Raw genomic sequence first — 20,067 nt, forward strand, 5'->3', positions numbered from 1 at the left:
CAAATTTAAAGATACAGAGAAAATACTTCTACAGTATGTACTTCAGGAAAAAGATGATCATAGAAGTTCTAAGATGAAAGAAGGACTGAAGAACAAATCAACTGTGAACCATGTGGGTAAATAAACATTATTACAAAAAACAGTAAGAATAATGTCTAGTCTGGGGTAAAAAATGAGATAGAGCTGAATTATTAGTCAATAATACATAAGACAAATGAGGCAGAAAAGATCCATATTAACAGAAAGAGAGCATGTAACTTGCAAATAAGTAGAAATACTTGTAAGTGAAATAAACCTTGACTTCCACAGATGGATGTCAACAGATAACGCCAAGCTGAAAAATCAAGAACTATTAATAGCAACATAAGCATATATTAAGAAATATGGAAATAATTAACAGAAAAATTACCTAAAAAGTTAAAGGTAGATGTTTCGGAGTCATGAATTTGAAGATGAGCTGAAGTAAGGGTTGCTGTCTTTCATTAAAAGCCTCAGTAGTACTATGTGATTTTTAAACTATACAGGCAATGAAATTAAAAAAAAATTCATAAATCAACTTTTTAAAAGCTAAAGAATATTAGCCAGGAGCTATAAAAGAGCCAAAACCAGAAATATTTATAGATACTGTATTTCTTACCATGTTAGATTTATGTGTATTTTGTATCTTAACAGGAAATTGAGTTTCTCTACACTTAATATATACTGAGAAGGGTAATCATTTATTTAATGTTCTGTTAACTAAAGAAAAGGTTTTCGATTTATTTCTCATGAAATCTAACTCAAGAGTTTAAAGGTTTGGTATAGGAAATTGTATCTGTTTGAATATCAACCATCAAAAAGTGCATTTAGTATACTTGGCACTGAAACCGATTTTGGTCAACCATGTCGCGATCAATGATGCCCTGTTTCTGTACGGGTGAAAAGAGTAATAACTAGTGCTCAGGGAAGAAAATGAAACGAGGAGCTGGAGCAGACCAAAACACTTTTATGGACTTGTTTTTGCCTAAAACAGTGTTAGCAACCTTTGGCCAATAAAGGCTAGAGATACGGCAATTTCAGACACTATTCAACTTACAATTGGGGACATCAAGGACATAGAAGGACAATGAGATAATTTCCTTAGGCTTACATAGTGTATTAGTGTAAGAATCAGCAATATAAACAGGTCTGCCCTTGGTAGGTTAAAGTTAACACCAACTGGCTTACTCTGGGAAGAAGAAAATTTAGGCAATAATTCATGCATTCTGCAGGATCAGGTACCTGGAAAGGCCGTGACATAGTTGTGTTATGATGCAGCCAAATATGGACATTGCCTGAAGTTATTCAAGGGCTGCTACTCATGCTCATGTTCCCTATAAACCTTTTAGGAAACAATGATGGATTCTAAATTCAAACCATCAGTACTGAAGAGGCAGGAGGAAGAGAAAGTCTGGTCTGGTACAGGCCAGCGTAATGCAGAATAATCCTTTAGAATCAGAATTGTGAGTCTCCATCCTGTCCTCAGCAGTGTGGTACAAATGCAATGGGAGCTTGCCAAAGACCTCTAGAGTCAATATCTATAATCTGCCAATGAAAAAAAAATTAAACACTTAAAATATATGTAAAACATTAAAAAAAAACACTATATTAAAAAATGCTGAAGCAAACCACAGTGTGCTCACAAGGACAGATTTAAAAAAACAGCTTTCAAAGTTATTCTCAATTTAAAATATTGTTCTGAGGTGTTCTACTAAAATCAGATACAGTGCTACATGCTTCTAAAATGTTAGCTCAAAAAATTAAGCCTTCAGTATTTGGGTGATGCCTGAGGATACTTATAATAGCCACATTCACTAATGGGCAAAAGGAAAGTTAAAGAGAGTAGATCCTAATAGTTCTCATCACAAGGAGAATTTTCATCTTTTGATTACATCCATATGAGACGATTGATATAATTAAACCTACTGTGGTAATCATTTATGTAAATCAAACCAGCATGCTCTATATCTTAAACTTAAACAGTGATATATATCAATCATTTCTCAATAAAACTGTTAGTAAAGGTAAACACTACAAAATGAACAAAATTTTTTTTTTCCTGGACAAGTTCTTGATTGTTCCTTACTGGCTTAGAGAACATTGATCCGTTACTATGTAAAATACTAATAGAAGCTGTGCCTAAGGTTATTTTGGTCATATATAACTTGGCAGGAACATCATTCATGAGTAAATAGCTTTACAATGTTTTAAAGTATCCTAATTTTAGTAGTTTCATAAATTTTATCTAATGCCTATCATGTATAAGAATACAAAGAGGTGAAAGTATGGGCCACACACTTGACAATCTAGTAAGAAACATGTACAGGAACTGCAATGCAAAATAACCCATTAACTGAAAAACCATTATAACACAATGTTTAAGCTGGTTGAATGAAAAAGGAAAGCAAGACAGTCATTTACATTTTAATATAAAATATTATATTTTAGGAAAAGCAATCATTGATATTGTTTAGTCAAGCTTTTTACTTAGCTACAAACAAGAATCTCTTCCAGCTAAGTAGAAAAGGAATTAAGCTCTGTTAAGGGTTTGTTGTTGTTACGAACCAAACTTAAACAGATATGAACTGCAACTACACTTTGACAACTTCTCCAGGAAAAATTAGACTGCCACTATTATTTGGCACTTCTGATACTAGGAACCTAGAACAACTAGAAGCTCCCACCACCACCTTTGTCAAAAGATAAACTTCCCTGCCTAAGACTGCCACCTCATGTTGGTCCCAAGCAATTTCAAGTGAGAAGAGTATGACTGGTCATGGACCTTTTTACCTTAAGTTGTGAGGGGGTATGAGAATACAGATTTCCTGGCAACTGCTTTGCAAAGTCAGGAAGGCAGGAGAAGGGGATGACAGAGGATGAGATGTTTGGATGACACCACCAACTCGATGGACATGAGTCTGAGCAAGCTCTTGGAGTTGGTGACAAACAGGGAAGCCTGGTGTGCTGCAGTCCATAGGGTCGCAGAGTCGGAGAGGACCGAGTGACTGAACTGAGCTGAACTGCTTTGTTATGTTAGGGCTTATAACATGGGAAATTACCAAAATGTAGGGCAACTGTTCAAAAATGCGGGGTGGTCACAAATGACAAATGTTTACTTCATTAAGTCATTGTTACTTTAGGTTATTATGAATTTGAAAATAAATGTAAGTCATAATTTCTAATTCACAAAAATGTGGAAAACATTTTTACTTTTAACTTCAGCAATTTCCAGATCAATAAAATACCAATAAGTTTATACAACTTAAAAACATGCACACTACTTCTTGTAATCCAAACCGTTTTGCAAAGAAAAGAACGGTGCAGTGGTCCAATATTTTTAACATAGGTATTTGATTGAAACTGCTACCTAATATTGTCATATTTCGGATTAACTGAAATTTACTTGAGGAAAGCTAGCTTTCAATTTTAACAATTTTATTTTTTAAAAACAGTTATCTAAAATGTATTACATACATTCCGGCTTAATAAACAAGGAACACAAAATATAGTTTAACCTTCCCTTAATGATTCAACATCACCATTATTAACAAAATGCAGTGATCATGAGTAGCTTAAAGACTATTCCAGCAACTACACATTCATCAGCCCTTTCATCCCATTTTCTTAGAACTTTGACTTAATAGTGCTCCTGTCTTCTAAATCAACAGTGCCTCTCTACACTAATCAGCTCCAAGACTGGCTGCTACCCTAACAGCATTTACCTGGAGAAGGCCAGACTACCAACCCTTCACTCAGTTCAGTTCAGTCAGTCAGTCATGTCCAACTCTTTGCGACCCCATGTACTGCAGCACACCAGCCTTTCCTGTCCATCACCAACCCTTATTCAATGTTTATTTCTCTCTGTTAAATATGTATCATCTGCCATCTCCTTTGCATTGTTTCCAATACATCTAGGTAAATAAAGATAATAGTATAGGAATGTCAGGATTTTTGTAATCTGATCTAAGAAACCATGGTTTTTATGGCCTATACTGTACAAGCAAGGGAAACTACCTACTGTATAAAAATAAAATACAAAGTAAGAACTCCCTTCCTTTAACTGAAATAGATCACAAATCAGAGACCTAACTGTTGGACTTAAAAGATTTTTAAAAATAGTTTACTTTTAGGTCTGTGTCTGCCCAGATGATCACCTAAAAATGATTAGATACCTGTCAGTTAACTGAAGTATTGCCATATTACCATAATATGGACTAGAATTATTCAGCTTGCTGCCAACTTGAATTTCCACTGTATCAAATAAAAAGTTGTTTAAAGCTAATGAACAGGAGGAGATAATTTTCCCACTTCTTATACCAGAAGTTTTAATCAAAAAACAACAAAGACAAAGCTATACTCAGGTTTTAAGCACAACTACAGTAACCATATGATCTCTGCAACATTCCCTGTCTTTCAATCTGACCTTTCTTTATGATGTTTTCAAAGTCCCTTTCAGACCAAATTTTTCAGTAGCCATATTCTCAGCTAGTCTCTGACTAACTCTTGACAGGATAATTAGACTGAGAGAATTGACAGATTGATAAAATCATGATAGCTGGTAGAATAATTGTACATAGGGAGGGAAGCTTTGCTTAGCACTCCCATGTACCACATTACATGCTGCTGATGAAATGTCATATTTTCCTTCTGAAGACATATCATATTTTCCTTCCTTTTTTTCCCCACCAAAAAATCTTGGGAAAAGCCCAAAAGACGTTAAAAAAAATAACAAAAACAAAAAAAACTGCTTATCCCACTAATTAGGTCGCACTTTATATATTTTAATACTTACTGCATTTTCAATTATAAAAGAAAATCATGCTTATGTTAGAAAATTTAGAAAACAAAGGTTAAAATAAAAGGTCTAACTATTCCTGATACATTTCACATGTTTTTATGTAAATTCTAAATTTGGATGCACATAAAGTTAACAATCTCTTGGTACATAAGAGAGAAAAGGGAGGCCAGCGTGGCAAGGGTAGCAAGAATGTAGGGTAAGGGGTGTAAAATGGGGTTAGAGAGACAGGATGAGGTCAAAAGCTGAAAGCAGGGTCTTATAAACTATATTATGCCATTAAAGTTCTTGTGTGTACCTGGCTTTGTTTTGAGGAGCTAAAAAGTAATGGGAACAGGGAAGTGGCATGATCAAATCTGCACTGGGAAAAGTTCATTCTACTTTTTAGACACGAATCTGAGCAAATTCTGGAGACAGTGAAGGACAGGGAAGCCAGGCATGCTGCAGTCTATGGGGTCACAAAGAGTTGGATACGACTTACCTACTGAACAACAACAACAAAATTCTACCTTTAAGGTGAAAAACAGAATAGAATGAGGGTAAGCATGGACACAGCTTCACTAACAGAGAAGATTATAGTCATCTAGGTGAGAGATTAAGGAACTGAATGGAGACAGAGAAGATAGAGGGAAGCAGATTAAAGAGAGATTTAGGAAATAAAACATCAATATTTGGGAGTGAATTTTGATTTGTGTATAAGGGAAAGGAAGATGTCCTGTATGAATCTCAGATTTCTAATTTAAAAAATCTAACAGATGGTGGTGCCATTCACAAAGACAGGGAGCACCACAGTGAGATCAAGTTTTAGGAGTAAGCATTAGGCTTTCATAATTAATTTTTGATGTAATAATTTTGAAGAAGAGATCTATGGCAAATATCTTTTGTTTGCCTCCAGATCTACTCTCTACTGTATAGTTTTATCTGTATCAGTAGGCAACCTCATCCACTAGCTTCCCTTAGGTTTAGTCAAGAGAGTCTTGGCAAGATAGGAAAGTAGGGTAAAGTATTTATTCGCTTGGCCACCTCTTTGTGAAGTTTTTGGTATTTGCCTAACACGCATGTGCTATACAAACAATAACAGGGAAATAACTTGAGATGATGACTAGCTCTGTTTAATGTCCTGTTAAATTTTCATGAATAGTGTAAGCATAACTGTTAAGAACGTGTATATTAAGTTCATGTAAGCAGAATAAAACTTTTATAAAAGAACTTAAAAGTTTTGTGGGGGGAGCTGTGTCCTTCAACAAGAAGGTATCAACTCAATAGTCTCTTCTCTGTACTCCTCTCTGGCATACCAGTAACTAATCCCCCTTGTTTACTAACAGCCTTATGTCTTTTTTTTTTTAAGACACATTTATTCAGAGTCATGATCAGACTATTACATTTAGCAATCAACAGCATGGGTGCAAAAAAAAAAAAAAAAAAACTACATTAAAATACTTTGTTGGAATGCTTTCCACAGAACAGAAATTAAAATTACCTGTTATACAATTAATCACAAGTACAGTCCTCAAGTTGTATTGTCTAAAACATGTCTTCTTTGTAGCAGCTAGGGCCTGCTAACACTGTGCTTGATTGAGTTCACAAATCTGTTGTAAGCTGTAGTTTCCCTGTCACTTCTCTGGCTCTCCTCTCCTGCTAAGTTTTGTTTCCTGCTAGTAATTAAAACATTCCATCACTGCCACAGCCACTGCTACTACTGAAACCACCAAAGCGACCTTGGTTTCATGGTTTGAAGCATTGGTCTCTACTGCCTTAGGGGACAGAATTTCTGCCTCCCAAGTTTCCACCTTTCGTGGGTCCAAAATTTGAAGACTGATTGCTCTAACTGCCAAAATCATTGTAGCTTCCACCATCTCCAAAATTGCTTCCATCATTACCAAATCCATTATAGCCATTCTCACAGCCATGATATCTACCACCATGGCTGCCACCAAAGCCACCTCAACCACTAAAGTTTCCTCCACGACCAAAGTTGTTGTTCCCACCAAAACCATCTCCATGACCCCACTGAAGTTTCCAGAACCACTTGGACCTCTTTGGTGGATGAAGCACTAGCTATCTCTTACTTAGTTAGAGCTTTTCTTACTTCACAGTTGTGGCCATTCACAGTGTGGTATTTCTGAATGACAATCTTGCCTATGGAGTTATGGTCATCAAAGGTTACAAAAGCAAAGCCTCTCTTTTGCCACTGCCTCAGCCAGTCACGATTTCAATCACTTCAATTTTCCCATACTGTTCAAAATTATCTCGCAGGTAATATTCTTCAGTGTTGTTAAGGCCATCAACAATAACTTTTTTTTACAGTTAAGAGGGCACCAGGTATTTGAGAATCTTCTCTTGAGATGGCCCTCTTTGCTTCCACAACTCTTCCATCCACCTTGTGTGACCTCACACTCATGGCTGCATCCACCTCCTTCACAGGCATATGTGATACACCTGAAGCCTCTGGAGTGCCTGATGTTTGGATCCCTCATTACCACACAGTCCGAGAGCGTTTTCCATTGCTCAAAATGGCTTCTCAGACCCTCAGTGGTTGTTTCAAAGCTCAGTCCTCCGATGAAGAGCTGCCACAGCTGTTTGGGCTCTTTGGGAGACTCTGACTTAGACATGACAGCAGTGGAGTGGGGAGACGTCAATGATGCTTACTGACAGCATCCATGGGCAGAAAGGAGTAACCTAACAAATGTATCTCAGCTTCACGTCTTAACGTCCAGCTATAGTCCAACTTCTTTGGAAATAAACCCTCTTGAATTATCCCATTTTGAATGTGCCACCTATTTCCTGAGAGATGAGATACACTGATATCATCACCAACAGATTTTACATCCAGAGACTATATTAAGTATGCAACTAGGCTTCAAACTTAGAGAAGTTTGGGCAAGAGACATATAAGTCTTCTATATATAGGTGGTATGGTAATGAATGAAATCACTTATGAAGAAAGTATAACATGAGAAAGGAGAGAATCTTAGAAAAAAACTAGAGCTGTGGCAACAGTTGGGCAGTTAAGAACCAGAAAGAACTAAAATATTGAACAATGATGCACTTAAGACCGAGGGGGAGTGTCTAGAGTTAAAAGTTTAAATATTCCATGTGTTCTTGGGAAGGAAAATAGGTATATTAAATTTACTCTTTAAATATACATAATAAGACACTTTATTATCATAATTAATTAAATGCTTTATATAAAGCCAATATGATGGTAACTACTTTATCAATATAACTTCCTTACAACAACTTTAAGAACATATTACTGTAGTTATTAGTGTAGCAACACTCTTTAAAGCACTCAAGAACTTGCCATGACCATAAGATTAAAAGCAGAATGAATATAGAATTGAATGAAAAAGAGTGAAGTACCTAGAAGGTGAAAGACCACACAAAGCTGGGTGCATCATGCTCCCTGACTTCAAGTGATGTTACAAAGCTATAGTAATCAAGACAGTTGGTTACTGGCACAAAGACAGACTCACAGATCAATGGAAAAGGACAGACAGCCCAGAAATAAACCCATGTATATGTATCAACTACTTTATGATAAAGGAGACAATAACATACAGTGTGGAAATCACAATCCCTTCAATAAATGGTGTTGGGGAAACTGGACAGCTATATGTAAAAGAATGAAATTTGACCACTATATTTTAACATACACAAAAATGAACTCAAATGGATTAAAGACTTGAATGTAAGATCTTATACTATAAAACTCCTGGAAGAAAAAGACAGTCAGTAAGCTCCTTGACATAGGTCTTGGTAAAGATTTTTGGATTTGACAACAAAAGCAAAAGCAAGAAAATAAAAAAGTAACTAAGTTTGACTACATCATACTAAAAAGCTCTCTACAGCAAAGGAAGCCATCAACAAAATGAAAAGGCAAGCTATTAATGGGAGAAAATATCTGCAAATCATGTATCTGGTAAGAGGCTAAAATCCAAAATATATAAAAAAATTTATACAATCCAATAGCAGAAAACAAACAATTTGATTAAAAAATGGACAAATCAGAATGTACATTTTTCCAAAGACACAGAGGATCTACAGGTACAAGAGAAAGCTCAACATCACTAATCATCAGGGAAATGCAAATGAAAACCACAATGAGATATCACCTCGTACCTGTCAGAATGACCATTATCAAAAAGACAAAAAATAACAAATCATTGGTTAGGATGTGGAGACAAAGGAACCTTTGAGCACTGTTGATGGTAATATAAACTGGTGCAACCACTATGAAAAACATTATGGAAGTTCTCCAAAAAATTAAAAGTAAAACTACAATATAATCCAGCAATTCCACCTCTGAGCTATCTGAAGAAAATGAAAACACTTACTTGAAAAGATATATATATTCCCATATTTACTGCAGCAGTATACAGAACAGCCAAGATATAAAAACAACCTAAGTATCCATCAATAGATGAATGGATAAAGAAATTGTGGTATTCATACACAATGGAATACTAAATAGCTACAAAACAGAAGGAAATATTGCCACTTCTGACAGCATGGATGGATTTTGAGGACATTCGCTAAGTGAAAAAAAAGTCAGACAGTGAATGATAAAACTGTATGATCTCTCTTATATGTAGAGTCTAAAAAAAAAAGAGAGGGAGAGAGAGAGAACAGATTGGTAGTTGCCAGAAGAGAATGGGGAAAGTTGGGAAAATAGGTTGAGTGAGTCAAAACATAAAGAAGAAAAACAAAATTAAAAACAAAGTAGAATGGATATACAGCCACACATCTATCTATCCATATCCTCATCCTTAAAGAAGACACATACATGAATGCTTACTGTAGCATTCTATAATAATGCAACTCTAGAATTAATCCAGAATGTGTATCGTATCAGGTAAATGGATAAACTGTAATACAGTCAAATAATGGAATATTATACACTACCACTGGAAATAAAATACAATGAAATAATTCAACACAGCTAAATCTCAAGACACATAATGCTGAGTGAAAACAGAAGACTGCCATTTATATAAAGGTTAAAGACATACAAAACAATGCTATATTATCTATTAATATATACATAGAAAATGCCCAGAAAATACCTCCTTTTCCTGGTCATGATGCAGTAACTGAACCAATCTTACCCTCACTTTGTAAACAATTACAAATTGAATAAAATGCATGAAACAAATGTTTTCAGACACTGATTATCAAACAGTCCAAGACTGTGATCCCCAAGAAATGAAACAAATGAGGTGATCCCTACAACTGACTGATGTCCTAACTAAAAGCAATTAATTTCCAGACCATGAGCAGAGACAGCAGAAAACCAAATAGTCCAGTGGAGTTGAGTGGGAGATGAAAATCAGCATTAGGGGAGTAAGGCACCTAGAAGTTGTGAAGATAATTCTAAAAACAAGGAAGTTGTGCAGAAAAGAGCTTCAGAAATCTATACAAGGGTACAAAGTAGGACAAGAATGATTAGAAAATTGTAAGATCAAGGAGTTCATAGACACAGTAAGGAGACCAGAGGAAGTGCGGAGTTCTGTCATCACTTGGGGGCATTTGGTGGAGACTCCAGAGAGGTCAGATCTTAGTATGTGCTTAGTCGCTCAGTCGAGTCCAACTCTTTGCAACCCTATGGACTGTAGCCTGCCAGGCTCCTCTGTCCATGGGATTTTTCCAGAAATAATAATGGAATGGATTGCCATTTCCTCCTCCATGGGATCTTTCAGACCCAGGAACCAAACCTTTGTCTCCAGTATCTCCTTAATAGAAGGAGGATTCTTTACTGCTGAGCCACCAGGAAACCTCATTAGATCTTAGTTCAGTTCAGTTCAGTCGCTCAGTTGTGTCCAACTCTTTGCAACCCCATGAATCGCAGCACGCCAGGCCTCCCTGTCCATCACCAACTCCCAGAGTTTACTCAAACTCATGCCCATCGAGTCGGTGATGCCATCCAGCCATCTCATCCTCTATCGTCCCCTTCTCCTCCTGCCCCCAATCCCTCCCAGCATCAGGGTCTTTTCCAATGAGTCAACTCTTCGCGTGAGGTGGCCAAAGTACTGGAGTTTCAGCTTCAGCATCAGTCCTTCCAATGAACACCCAGGACTGATCTCCTTCAGGATGGACTGGTTGGATCTCCTTGCAGTCCAAGGGACTCTCAACAGTCTTCTCCAACACCACAATTCAAAAGCATCAATTTTTCGGCACTCAGCTTTCTTCACAGTCCAACTCTCATATCCATACATGACCACTGGAAAAACCATAGCCTTGACCAGATGGACCTTTGTTGGCAAAGTAATGTCTCTGCTTTTTAATATGCTATCTAGGTTGGTCATAACTTTCCTTCTAAGGAGTAAGCGTCTTTTAATTTCATGGCTGCAGTCACCATCCACAGTGATTTTGGAGCCCCAAAAAATGAAGTCTGACACTGTTTCCACTGTCTCCCCATCTATTTCCCATGAGGTGATGGGACCAGATGCCATGATCTTAGTTTTCTGAATGTTAAGCTTTAAGCCAACTCTTTCACTCTCCTCTTTCACTTTCAACAAGAGGCTTTTTAGTTAGTAGCAGTGCTGAACTGGAATGAAGGTTATTCTAGACCCACCCTGTAAGAGCTTAAAACCCAGAGATGAAAGGATCATCAAACTGATCCACAAGGAACTTAACTCCCTGGAAGAACAAAGCTCAGTCCTCTTTTAAGAAGGTAAATACAAATCTAAATACTCAACAAGGTAACATTCACAACATACAATTTCTAATAAAAAATTATTGGACATGTCAAGAAGCAGAAAAATGTTACTTATAACAAGGAGAAAAATTGGTCAATTGGCTTAGCAAAAACAAAGATGATGGAGCTAGCAGAAAAGGACATTAAAAGGAACATAATAAGAAATGAAGATATTGAAAAAAACAAATGTTAACTTCTGGAGCTGAAAAAATACAAACTCTGAAATAAAAAAGTTCCCTGGATTAGACACTACATTAAAAAAAGATTAGCAAAACTTCCATGCAATCTCAATCAAAATTCCCTCAGGTTTTTTTTTCGGTAGGATTTGCAGTATAATTCTAAAACTATACAGAAATGCAAAGATCCCAGTATAGCCTAAAAATTTTAGGGGGAAAAAAAAAACAAAAAACAAAACACAAAGTTGGAATATTCACACTACCAAATTTCAAAGTTTATTATAAAGCCACAGTCATCAAGTCAACATAACCTAAGGACGGACCTATAGATGGAAAAGAACAGAAAGTCCAGAAAAACTCACAAACTGATTTTTAGCAAAGATGCAAAAGTAACTCATGAATAATAAAGAACAAAACTTAAAACTGTTTTAAAAACTGCTGAGTAGTGGGTATCAAGGCCTTTGATTTTATTCTTTGTTCCATGCTTAAAATATCCCTAGTTAGAAAAGGTTCATGCTTTACCCAAAGAGCAAGCTTAATTCATATTAAATTATCATTGTTACTAGACATTTAAAGAAGGGTTTTTTCCCCATGTCTTAATTCACCCATGTTTATTTGATGTTAAGCACAGTACACACACACACACACACACATATATATATATATATATAACTGGAGAAAGAAAAGGATTCTCATATTTCCAGATTCTTACTAGCCACTCCTACTTACTTGCTTAAATGTTTCCCTCATCACTTCAAACAACTTATTAAAGACTGTAGTTCACGGATCTGTCTCCACACCGTGGACTCAAGTTCTTTTATTTTCTTTGATGGTTCCATCATTTTTAGGGCACAGGGACAGTATACTTCTCAGGAGTACAAACTCTATAACCACAATGCTCTGATTCAAATCTTAAATTTACCATTCAAAAACTGCCTGTCTTTAGGCAAGTTACTCGTCTATCTACCTCAGGACAAATACTGAATACATATGAGGTACTTAGAGCTGAACCTGGCAAATAGTCCTGCACAGTAAACGTTAACTATTCTTTCTTATTTTCTTCTTATTGCTACTATTACAACTATCTCCAGACTCCTCTTTGTCCCTTCCTATGTTCCCCCTATATCAAGGAAGGTACTAAGTCTTGCTGATTGTTTCCAGAACAATCTGACCTTCTTCTTATTTCTGGTCATCAGCAGTGGAGCACTAGACTCCTACAGCCTTCTTCCTATAAGCCTTCCTTTTCTTCAATTTCTCTCTACACTAATCTATTACATACTATTATCAGATTAATCTTTAGTCCCTTCCATACAACCCCCTTTTCTACAGCAGGAGTAGTTTTATGAGTCTCTATACAAGGAAAAGAAGTGGGTGTTTTTTTTTTTTTCTGAGAACACTGTGGGTTCTCAACTAACGACTATTATTAAAAAGTATGGTGGTACCGAAAGCCTCAGGTTGAATTTTAATCTTACAAAGCAAGCTAAATTTATTATTACAAGAGGAGTAACAATATAATATAAATTGACTTTGACTAGCATTAGTAGTTCTCTATTACATCAGCAATTGCTCTTAATATAGTTTGAGATATGATTTAATATAAAAATTATCAGTCTTTTCTGAGTAATCACTTACCTCTCTGGTCCCCACTCTCTTGCTATTTAAAAAAACCTTATAGATAGGTCATCAATCTCTGTACCCCCGACCCTAAAAGTTAATACTAATTGAGCACAACATTCTTTCCTGATGAGCTCAGAATAAGCATAGTTATCCAGGAAATTAATACCAGTGAAGGAACTGGCATAAGTGAACTTATATGTCACTTTGAACTACATTATCTCCAGAGATTCTCCTAATTTTAAATGTTAGAGGTCTGCGCTTCTATTCTAAAGTTCTACAAATCTATTCAAAATTCTTCTCCTTTAAAATTTATAATTCAATTGAGACTACTTCCAGAAGTATAGAAAGCAACCTGAAATCTTTCATGACAATTATTTTTGTATAGCTTTAAAATAATTTGGTTTAATATTTAAAACTGTACTTTGAAACAAGTTCCATTTTGGTATTTCAGTATTAACTCATATTTAGGGCCCAGGAATTTGATATGGGCACACAAAAGTTACACAGCTACTCTCTGAAATGTAGTTCTTGAAAATTTAAACAACATGAAACTTAACTGTTTTTTTGTGTGTTTTTTTTAACATTTACCTTTTTTCTTCTTTTGCTCTCAGCTGTTCTTCCTGTCTCAAAACTTGAACCATTACAGATTCAAAAACTCCACTTGTCAAGCCTGCCAAACTTCGTGGTGTTGACCGACGCCTTGTTGAAGTACATGCAGTTCCCTTCTCATCCTCCAATCCATAATAGCCTCTAGATGTAACTGCTATCGTTGTCTTTTCTCTCAAGTGCCTTGGAGAAGAATAAGTCATTCACAGGTCAAATCTTCTGGGTAAGCAATAAACCCCCTCAACCAGCATCTTAAGAAGAATCCTTTTTGCTAACTACATAAAACTTAGTTAAACCGTGCTTAGCTATGTTTCAGATTTTTATCCTTGCTACATAATTTCTAATTTTCCTTACTCATGTCATAAAATCAGTCTAAGTGATAGTGTCTTCCCTACATTAAAAAATATAAAACTGAAGCAGTAAATCAAGAATTAAAGATTTCTTTAATTAAAAAATTTGTAAAATTAAATGTAGCACATCTTTACATCTCTTTATAGATTTCATACTACTTATTATCAGTATGGGAAAGTATATAATAATAAAAAAATATTTTGGGAGAGAAAATTTATGATACATAAACATATTGAAGAAATTATAAACAAATGAAGCATTATAATATATAAATATTAAGTGGTAAGCATTATGATATATAATTGTAAATTTAGAAACTTTCGGACTAAACTATATAAAGAACTTAATCTAGAGTTCTTCTTCAACCTCACCATAAATATCTCCCTTACCCCATATTTAGTAATGCAAACTAACCTAATGCTTAAAGATAATGATGAAAAAGTTTCTCAGCAGTTTGATTACCCATAATTGAATAAAAACTATTTATTTACACTAGAGAAACACTAAATTAATCTTACAAATTTTTAAGCCTAGACCAAAAACTGACTTCTGAATTTATGAGCTAACTGTGAAAAGCATTAGGGAAAATAACTGCTGTTGTACCTTTGCAAAACATGCCAGAGCCTCTGAAAGCTTTGTACAGGCTGTTTCTACAATGGTAAAATCAAATCAGTCTTAAAAGCAAGCATTCATTATGCTGGAAAGGAATGAATATAAATTTAGAATAGAAGTCGATCCTGCAGTTGTATTTCCCTACTGTCCTACAGGCACAGCTTTCTTTAATACAAATAAGCTAAAGGATCACCAAAACAAGATTTTATGGCATGAAATAAACTCCTATACATCTTGGACTATATCCACAGTGGTTTATTACTCTAAGTTAGAATAACTTTATAACAGTCTTACTCTCAGGCCATCTAGGTCCCATGAATAGGATGATTGCAAGGCTCTACTGAACTGTGGCATTGTTACGTGTTTTCTTTACTATGAGGAAATAACATTTTAATTAATTCAGCTTTTGGCAGGGCATAAACTTTTAAACTGGTTTTCCAGTGTTGCTAAAGAACTTGAGCTAATCTATCCATACTATTTCAGGCTGTGATCTTTTAAGCACAACAGCATACATCTGTATAATAGTTAATTGGGCTAGCAGTAAGAAATGTGGGCCCAAGGAAAATAAACTGGCAATAACAGATACTGAATGGGTATATGTGGGTTCATTTTAGTAGTGTGTTCACACTGGCAGACTGACTAGCTCTGTGATTTTATTTATCTCCTCGTCAATACTAATGGAAGAGAACATTAATGGACAATATTACACTAAAACATGAAGACATGTCAGAAGTCACAGGCATGGAGCACGGGGGCGAAGAAGAGATAAGGGAAACATTAAGTCATATGCTTAAACTGTTATGTAAACAAGTCAGAAACTAAATTTTACCCTTTAACTTCAGTCATTTAAGTACAGAAGATGAAGTTTCAAACTACTTTTTTAAACATTATTTTCTCAGAACAAAGAGAAATTAATATCCTTTATACTCATCAGAAATAAGAATTTATAAGCTTTGGTAGTTATCATTCAAATTCAAATACAAAGAAAACTGTTTGCCTTGTATCAATACGTAAAGATAAAAGAGTCTAAGGAAAAAATTCTTATCCAACTTGAGTGTGTATGTAAAACTGTCACAGCCTTCTCGGAAGTCACTTTGGTAATAATCATTAAGATTTAATGTGCACATATCCTTAGACCAATCATGCTTCTAGGAATTTAGCCTACAGACATATATCCATGACTGTGAGCAATAATACACACATACAATTACGTTTATTATTCAAAAAGAACAACATGGAAACAAATGTCTTTCAGTATAAGAGATCAAATAAAGTCACAAACATCACACACTGAAGAAGGAAACAGCAACCCACTCCAGTATTCTTGCCTGGAAAATTTCATGGACAGAGGAGCCTGGCAGACTACAGTCCATGGGGTCGCAAAAAGTCAGACATGACTGAACACGCACATCACACCACACAATATCATCATCTATTAAAAGCAATAGGTAAATCTCTATGTACTCACTATAAAAGATGTCCTTATTACACTGCTGAATGTAAAAAAGTTGTTTCTGGACAAAACATAAGGAATTATATACAAGTATATGCATATGTAAACAAACATATGGCATCCAGTAGTGGGTGTTTGTGTACATGTTCAAACTCTTACCTAGATTATTGCAGTCTCTCTGTGACAGTCTCCTGGCTTCTACTCAGATTTCTCTACAGTCTATCCTTTAGGCAACAAACCAAGTAATCCTTTTAAAAAGGTAATTAAGTCAATGCCCTGCTCTGTCTCCTCTAAAGCCTTCCAGTTATACTTAAAATACAATGCTAAGTTTCAATGGTCTACAAGAGCTAGTGTGATATGGCTCTCATTTACCTCTGCAGACCTTATCTTCTACAATTCTGCCTTTAGCTTTTTGTGTTCTGGTCACAAATGTCTCCTTATGATTCTCAGTCACACCAACATTCGCTTTGCACTTGATCTCTCTCCTATAAGGCACTTTCCCCATAGATATTTGTATGGCTAGGCATTATCACTTTACTCAAATCTCTATTAAAATGTCACCATATCTGAGAGGGCTTTCTTGTCTGTTACCACAACCAGTAACAGATTCCCTGTCATTCTCTATTCCCTTACTCCAGTTTCTTTTTCTTCATGTTACTCATCATATACTACATGATATAATTATCTATTTACTTGGTAATTATCCATCTCCTCACCACAATGAAAGCTCCAGGAGGATAAGGACTTTATTTTGTTAATGGCCATTGCCTTCAGAGCCTCAAATACTAAATATACATAGTATTTGAAAGGATACAAGCCAAAAAAAAAAAAAAAAAGAAAGGATACAAGCCAAACTATATTTTAAATTTACACACATAAAGTTGAAAAATTCCAGTCGTCTTTTCTGTTATTCACAGTAAAAGAATCCTTATTAAACATCTCTTGCTAACTAGTAGTTTTCATTTTCATTCATCAGAGAATAAAAGGCAATAAAATAAGATGAAAATAAGTCTCACTTCCAAATAGGAACTGTCAGATAGTTAATCAACCTTCAAGTTATACAAAAAATAACTCCCCTTTTCTAAAATTGAAGCTTTTTCCTTCCTACTAGGAAAATTATTCTATGAAATCAGTCTGGCAGTAGTTTGAAAATAACAGATTGCTAACTGTAAGTAAAAGCTAAGCAACAATTATAGTTGATTCATTGACTTTTATAGTTATCCTTTTTTTCCCACTCACAAAGCATGAAAGGTCTTTTCTGTGCTGTTGATGATTCCAAATTTCAGAATTCAGAGGTGCAATTTTGTTTAAAATGACTAAAGTAAACATTAAGATGGAAATGAGCTGAGTTTTACTTAATGTTAACATATGGACTAACACTGACCCTCTACTAAATACAGATATTTGGAAACATTTCCACTATTACATGACTTTAGGTTACTAAAACAATGTAAAAGTGACACCTATAAAATTTTGTATACTTAAAAGTTGGAAACAGAATGATCTAATCTGCTTTAAAATATTCTATATGAAGAATTCCAACCTCTTTTAAACCCATTTACTTAAAAAATTTTAAATGCAATACAGCCCTCAGGGTTCGGACAAGGAAGAGCAAATACTCAAAAGGAGGTGATGTTTAATGAAGAATCTATTTACAAATGTGCAACTAAGCTTAATGGAAACTAGGAAGGGATGGAGAAGCTCTTGTGGACCAGCCAGAGAGCATTTGATCACTCTAGACTCAATAGGGGAGGGGAGGGAGTAGTTACTGGAACCAAGAAGCTGCCATTGTAGGAGAGCCACGCATGATGATGCAGAGTTACTGACAACCTGCAACACAGGGAAAAAGAAGCTGTTAGAATAAATATTCCTATCTCTGTCAGTGCCTCCAATTCACTGAATCCAATTAGAAGTCAGAGAACAAGGCAGACAAACTGAAGGAGTCCTTAGAGATCAGCCTCCCAGGACACACAGCATAATGCACAAGGGTAGAGGATAGATCTGAAGGTGGCTAACTATGGTGTTGGAGAAGACTCTTGAGAGTCCCTTGGACTGCAAGGAGATCCAACCAGTCCATCCTAAAGGAGATCAGTCCTGGGTGTTCATTGGAAGGACTGATGCTGAAGCTGAAACTCCAGTACTTTGGCCACCTCACGCAAAGAGCTGACTCATTGGAAAAGACCCTGATGCTGGGAGGGATTGGGGGCAGGAGGAGAAGGGGGCAACAGAGGATAAGATGATTGGATGGCATCACTGACTCGATGGACATGGGTTTGAGTAGACTCGGGAGTTGGTGATGGACAGGCAGGCCTGGCCTGCTGCGATTCACGGGGTTGCAGAGTCGGACACGACTGAGCGACTGAACTGAACTGAACTGAACTGAATGTACGCAGATCAGGAAGCAACAGTTAGAACTGGACATGGAACAACAGACTAGTTCCAAATAGGAAAAGGAGTATGTCAAGGCTGTATATTGTCACTCTGCTTATTTAACTTATATGCAGAGTACATCATGAGAAACGCTGGGCTGGAGGAAGCACAAGCTGGAATCAAGTTTGCCGGGAGAAATATCAATCACCTCAGATATGCAGATAACACCACCCTTATGGCAGAAAGTGAAGAAGAACTAAAGAGCCTCTTGATGAAAGTGAAAGAGGAGAGTGAAAGAGTTGACTTAAAGCTCAACATTCAGAAAACTAAGATCATGGCATATGGTCCCATCACTTCATGGCAAATAGATGGGGAAACAGTGGAAACAGTGGCTGACTTTATTTTCCTGGGCTCCAAAATCACTGCAGATGGTGACTGCAGCCAGGAAATTAAAAGACACTTACTCCTTGGAAGGAAAGTTATGACCAACCTAGACAGCATATTAAAAAGCAGAGACATTACTTTGTCAAGAAGGGTTCTTCTACTCAAGGCTATGAATGGTTTTTCCAGTGGTCATGTATGGATGTGAGAGTTGGACTTATAAAGAAAGCTGCACACTGAAGAATTGATGCTTTTGAACTGTGGTTTTGGAGAAGACTCTTGGTGTTGGAGAAGAGTCCCTTGGACTGTAGGGAGATCCAACCAGTTCATCCTAAAGGAGGTCAGTCCTGGGTGTTCATTGGATGGACTGATGTTGAAGCTGAAACTCCAATACTTTGGCCACCTGATGCAGAGAACTGATTCATTGGAAAAGACCCTGATGCTGGAAAAGACTGAGGGCAAGAGGAGAAGGGGGCGACAGAGGATGAGATGGTTAGATGGCATCACCTACTTGACCAACATGGGTTTGGTTGGATTCCGGGAGTTGGTGATGGAGAGGGAGGCCTGGCGTGCTACGGTTCATGGTGTCGCAAAGAGTCGGACATGACTGAGCGACTGAACTGAACTGAATGAAGACTAACCAGCACAACAGTTTAGTACTGGTTTTCAAGAGCAACTGACTGAAATTAGGGAAGGTAGAACTTTTTTGGTGGATTTGAACAAAACCTTTTGCATGTTTGATAGATAAGCATCATTATGCAGTTAGCCCAGCCTGTCATGCACTTTTTCCATCTGTATTTGTCTATCTTTATGAACTCTGAAATGAGCTTCCTTGATAACTCAGTTGGTAAAGAATCTGCCTGCAATGCAGGAGACCCTGGTTCAATTCCTGGGTCGAGAAGATCCCCTGGAGAAGGGATAGGCTATCCATTCCGAACTACAACAGTCTTTGAAATCAAGTACCAAAAGAACCCCAACTTAAAACAAACCT

General features: G+C 36.3%; 1 protein-coding gene across 3 annotated transcripts in view; it reads right to left on the minus strand.

Moving 5' to 3' along the window:
- Nucleotides 1–20,067, minus strand: part of BRD10 (bromodomain containing 10) — a 102,453-nt gene that overhangs the window by 54,977 nt on the left and 27,409 nt on the right. For 2 of the 3 annotated variants that reach the window (XM_020904589.2, XM_020904588.2), the window contains exon 2: nucleotides 13,892–14,092. The exons of the other annotated variant lie outside the window; for it this stretch is intronic. In XM_020904589.2, coding sequence (XP_020760248.2) covers nucleotides 13,892–14,092 — 201 coding nt within the window. The remainder of the gene's footprint in view (nucleotides 1–13,891; nucleotides 14,093–20,067) is intronic. 3 annotated transcript variants of the gene reach the window in all.

The sequence above is a fragment of the Odocoileus virginianus genome, chromosome 18 (genome assembly GCF_023699985.2).
Source record: "Odocoileus virginianus isolate 20LAN1187 ecotype Illinois chromosome 18, Ovbor_1.2, whole genome shotgun sequence".
In the NCBI taxonomy this organism is placed as follows: domain Eukaryota; kingdom Metazoa; phylum Chordata; class Mammalia; order Artiodactyla; family Cervidae; genus Odocoileus; species Odocoileus virginianus.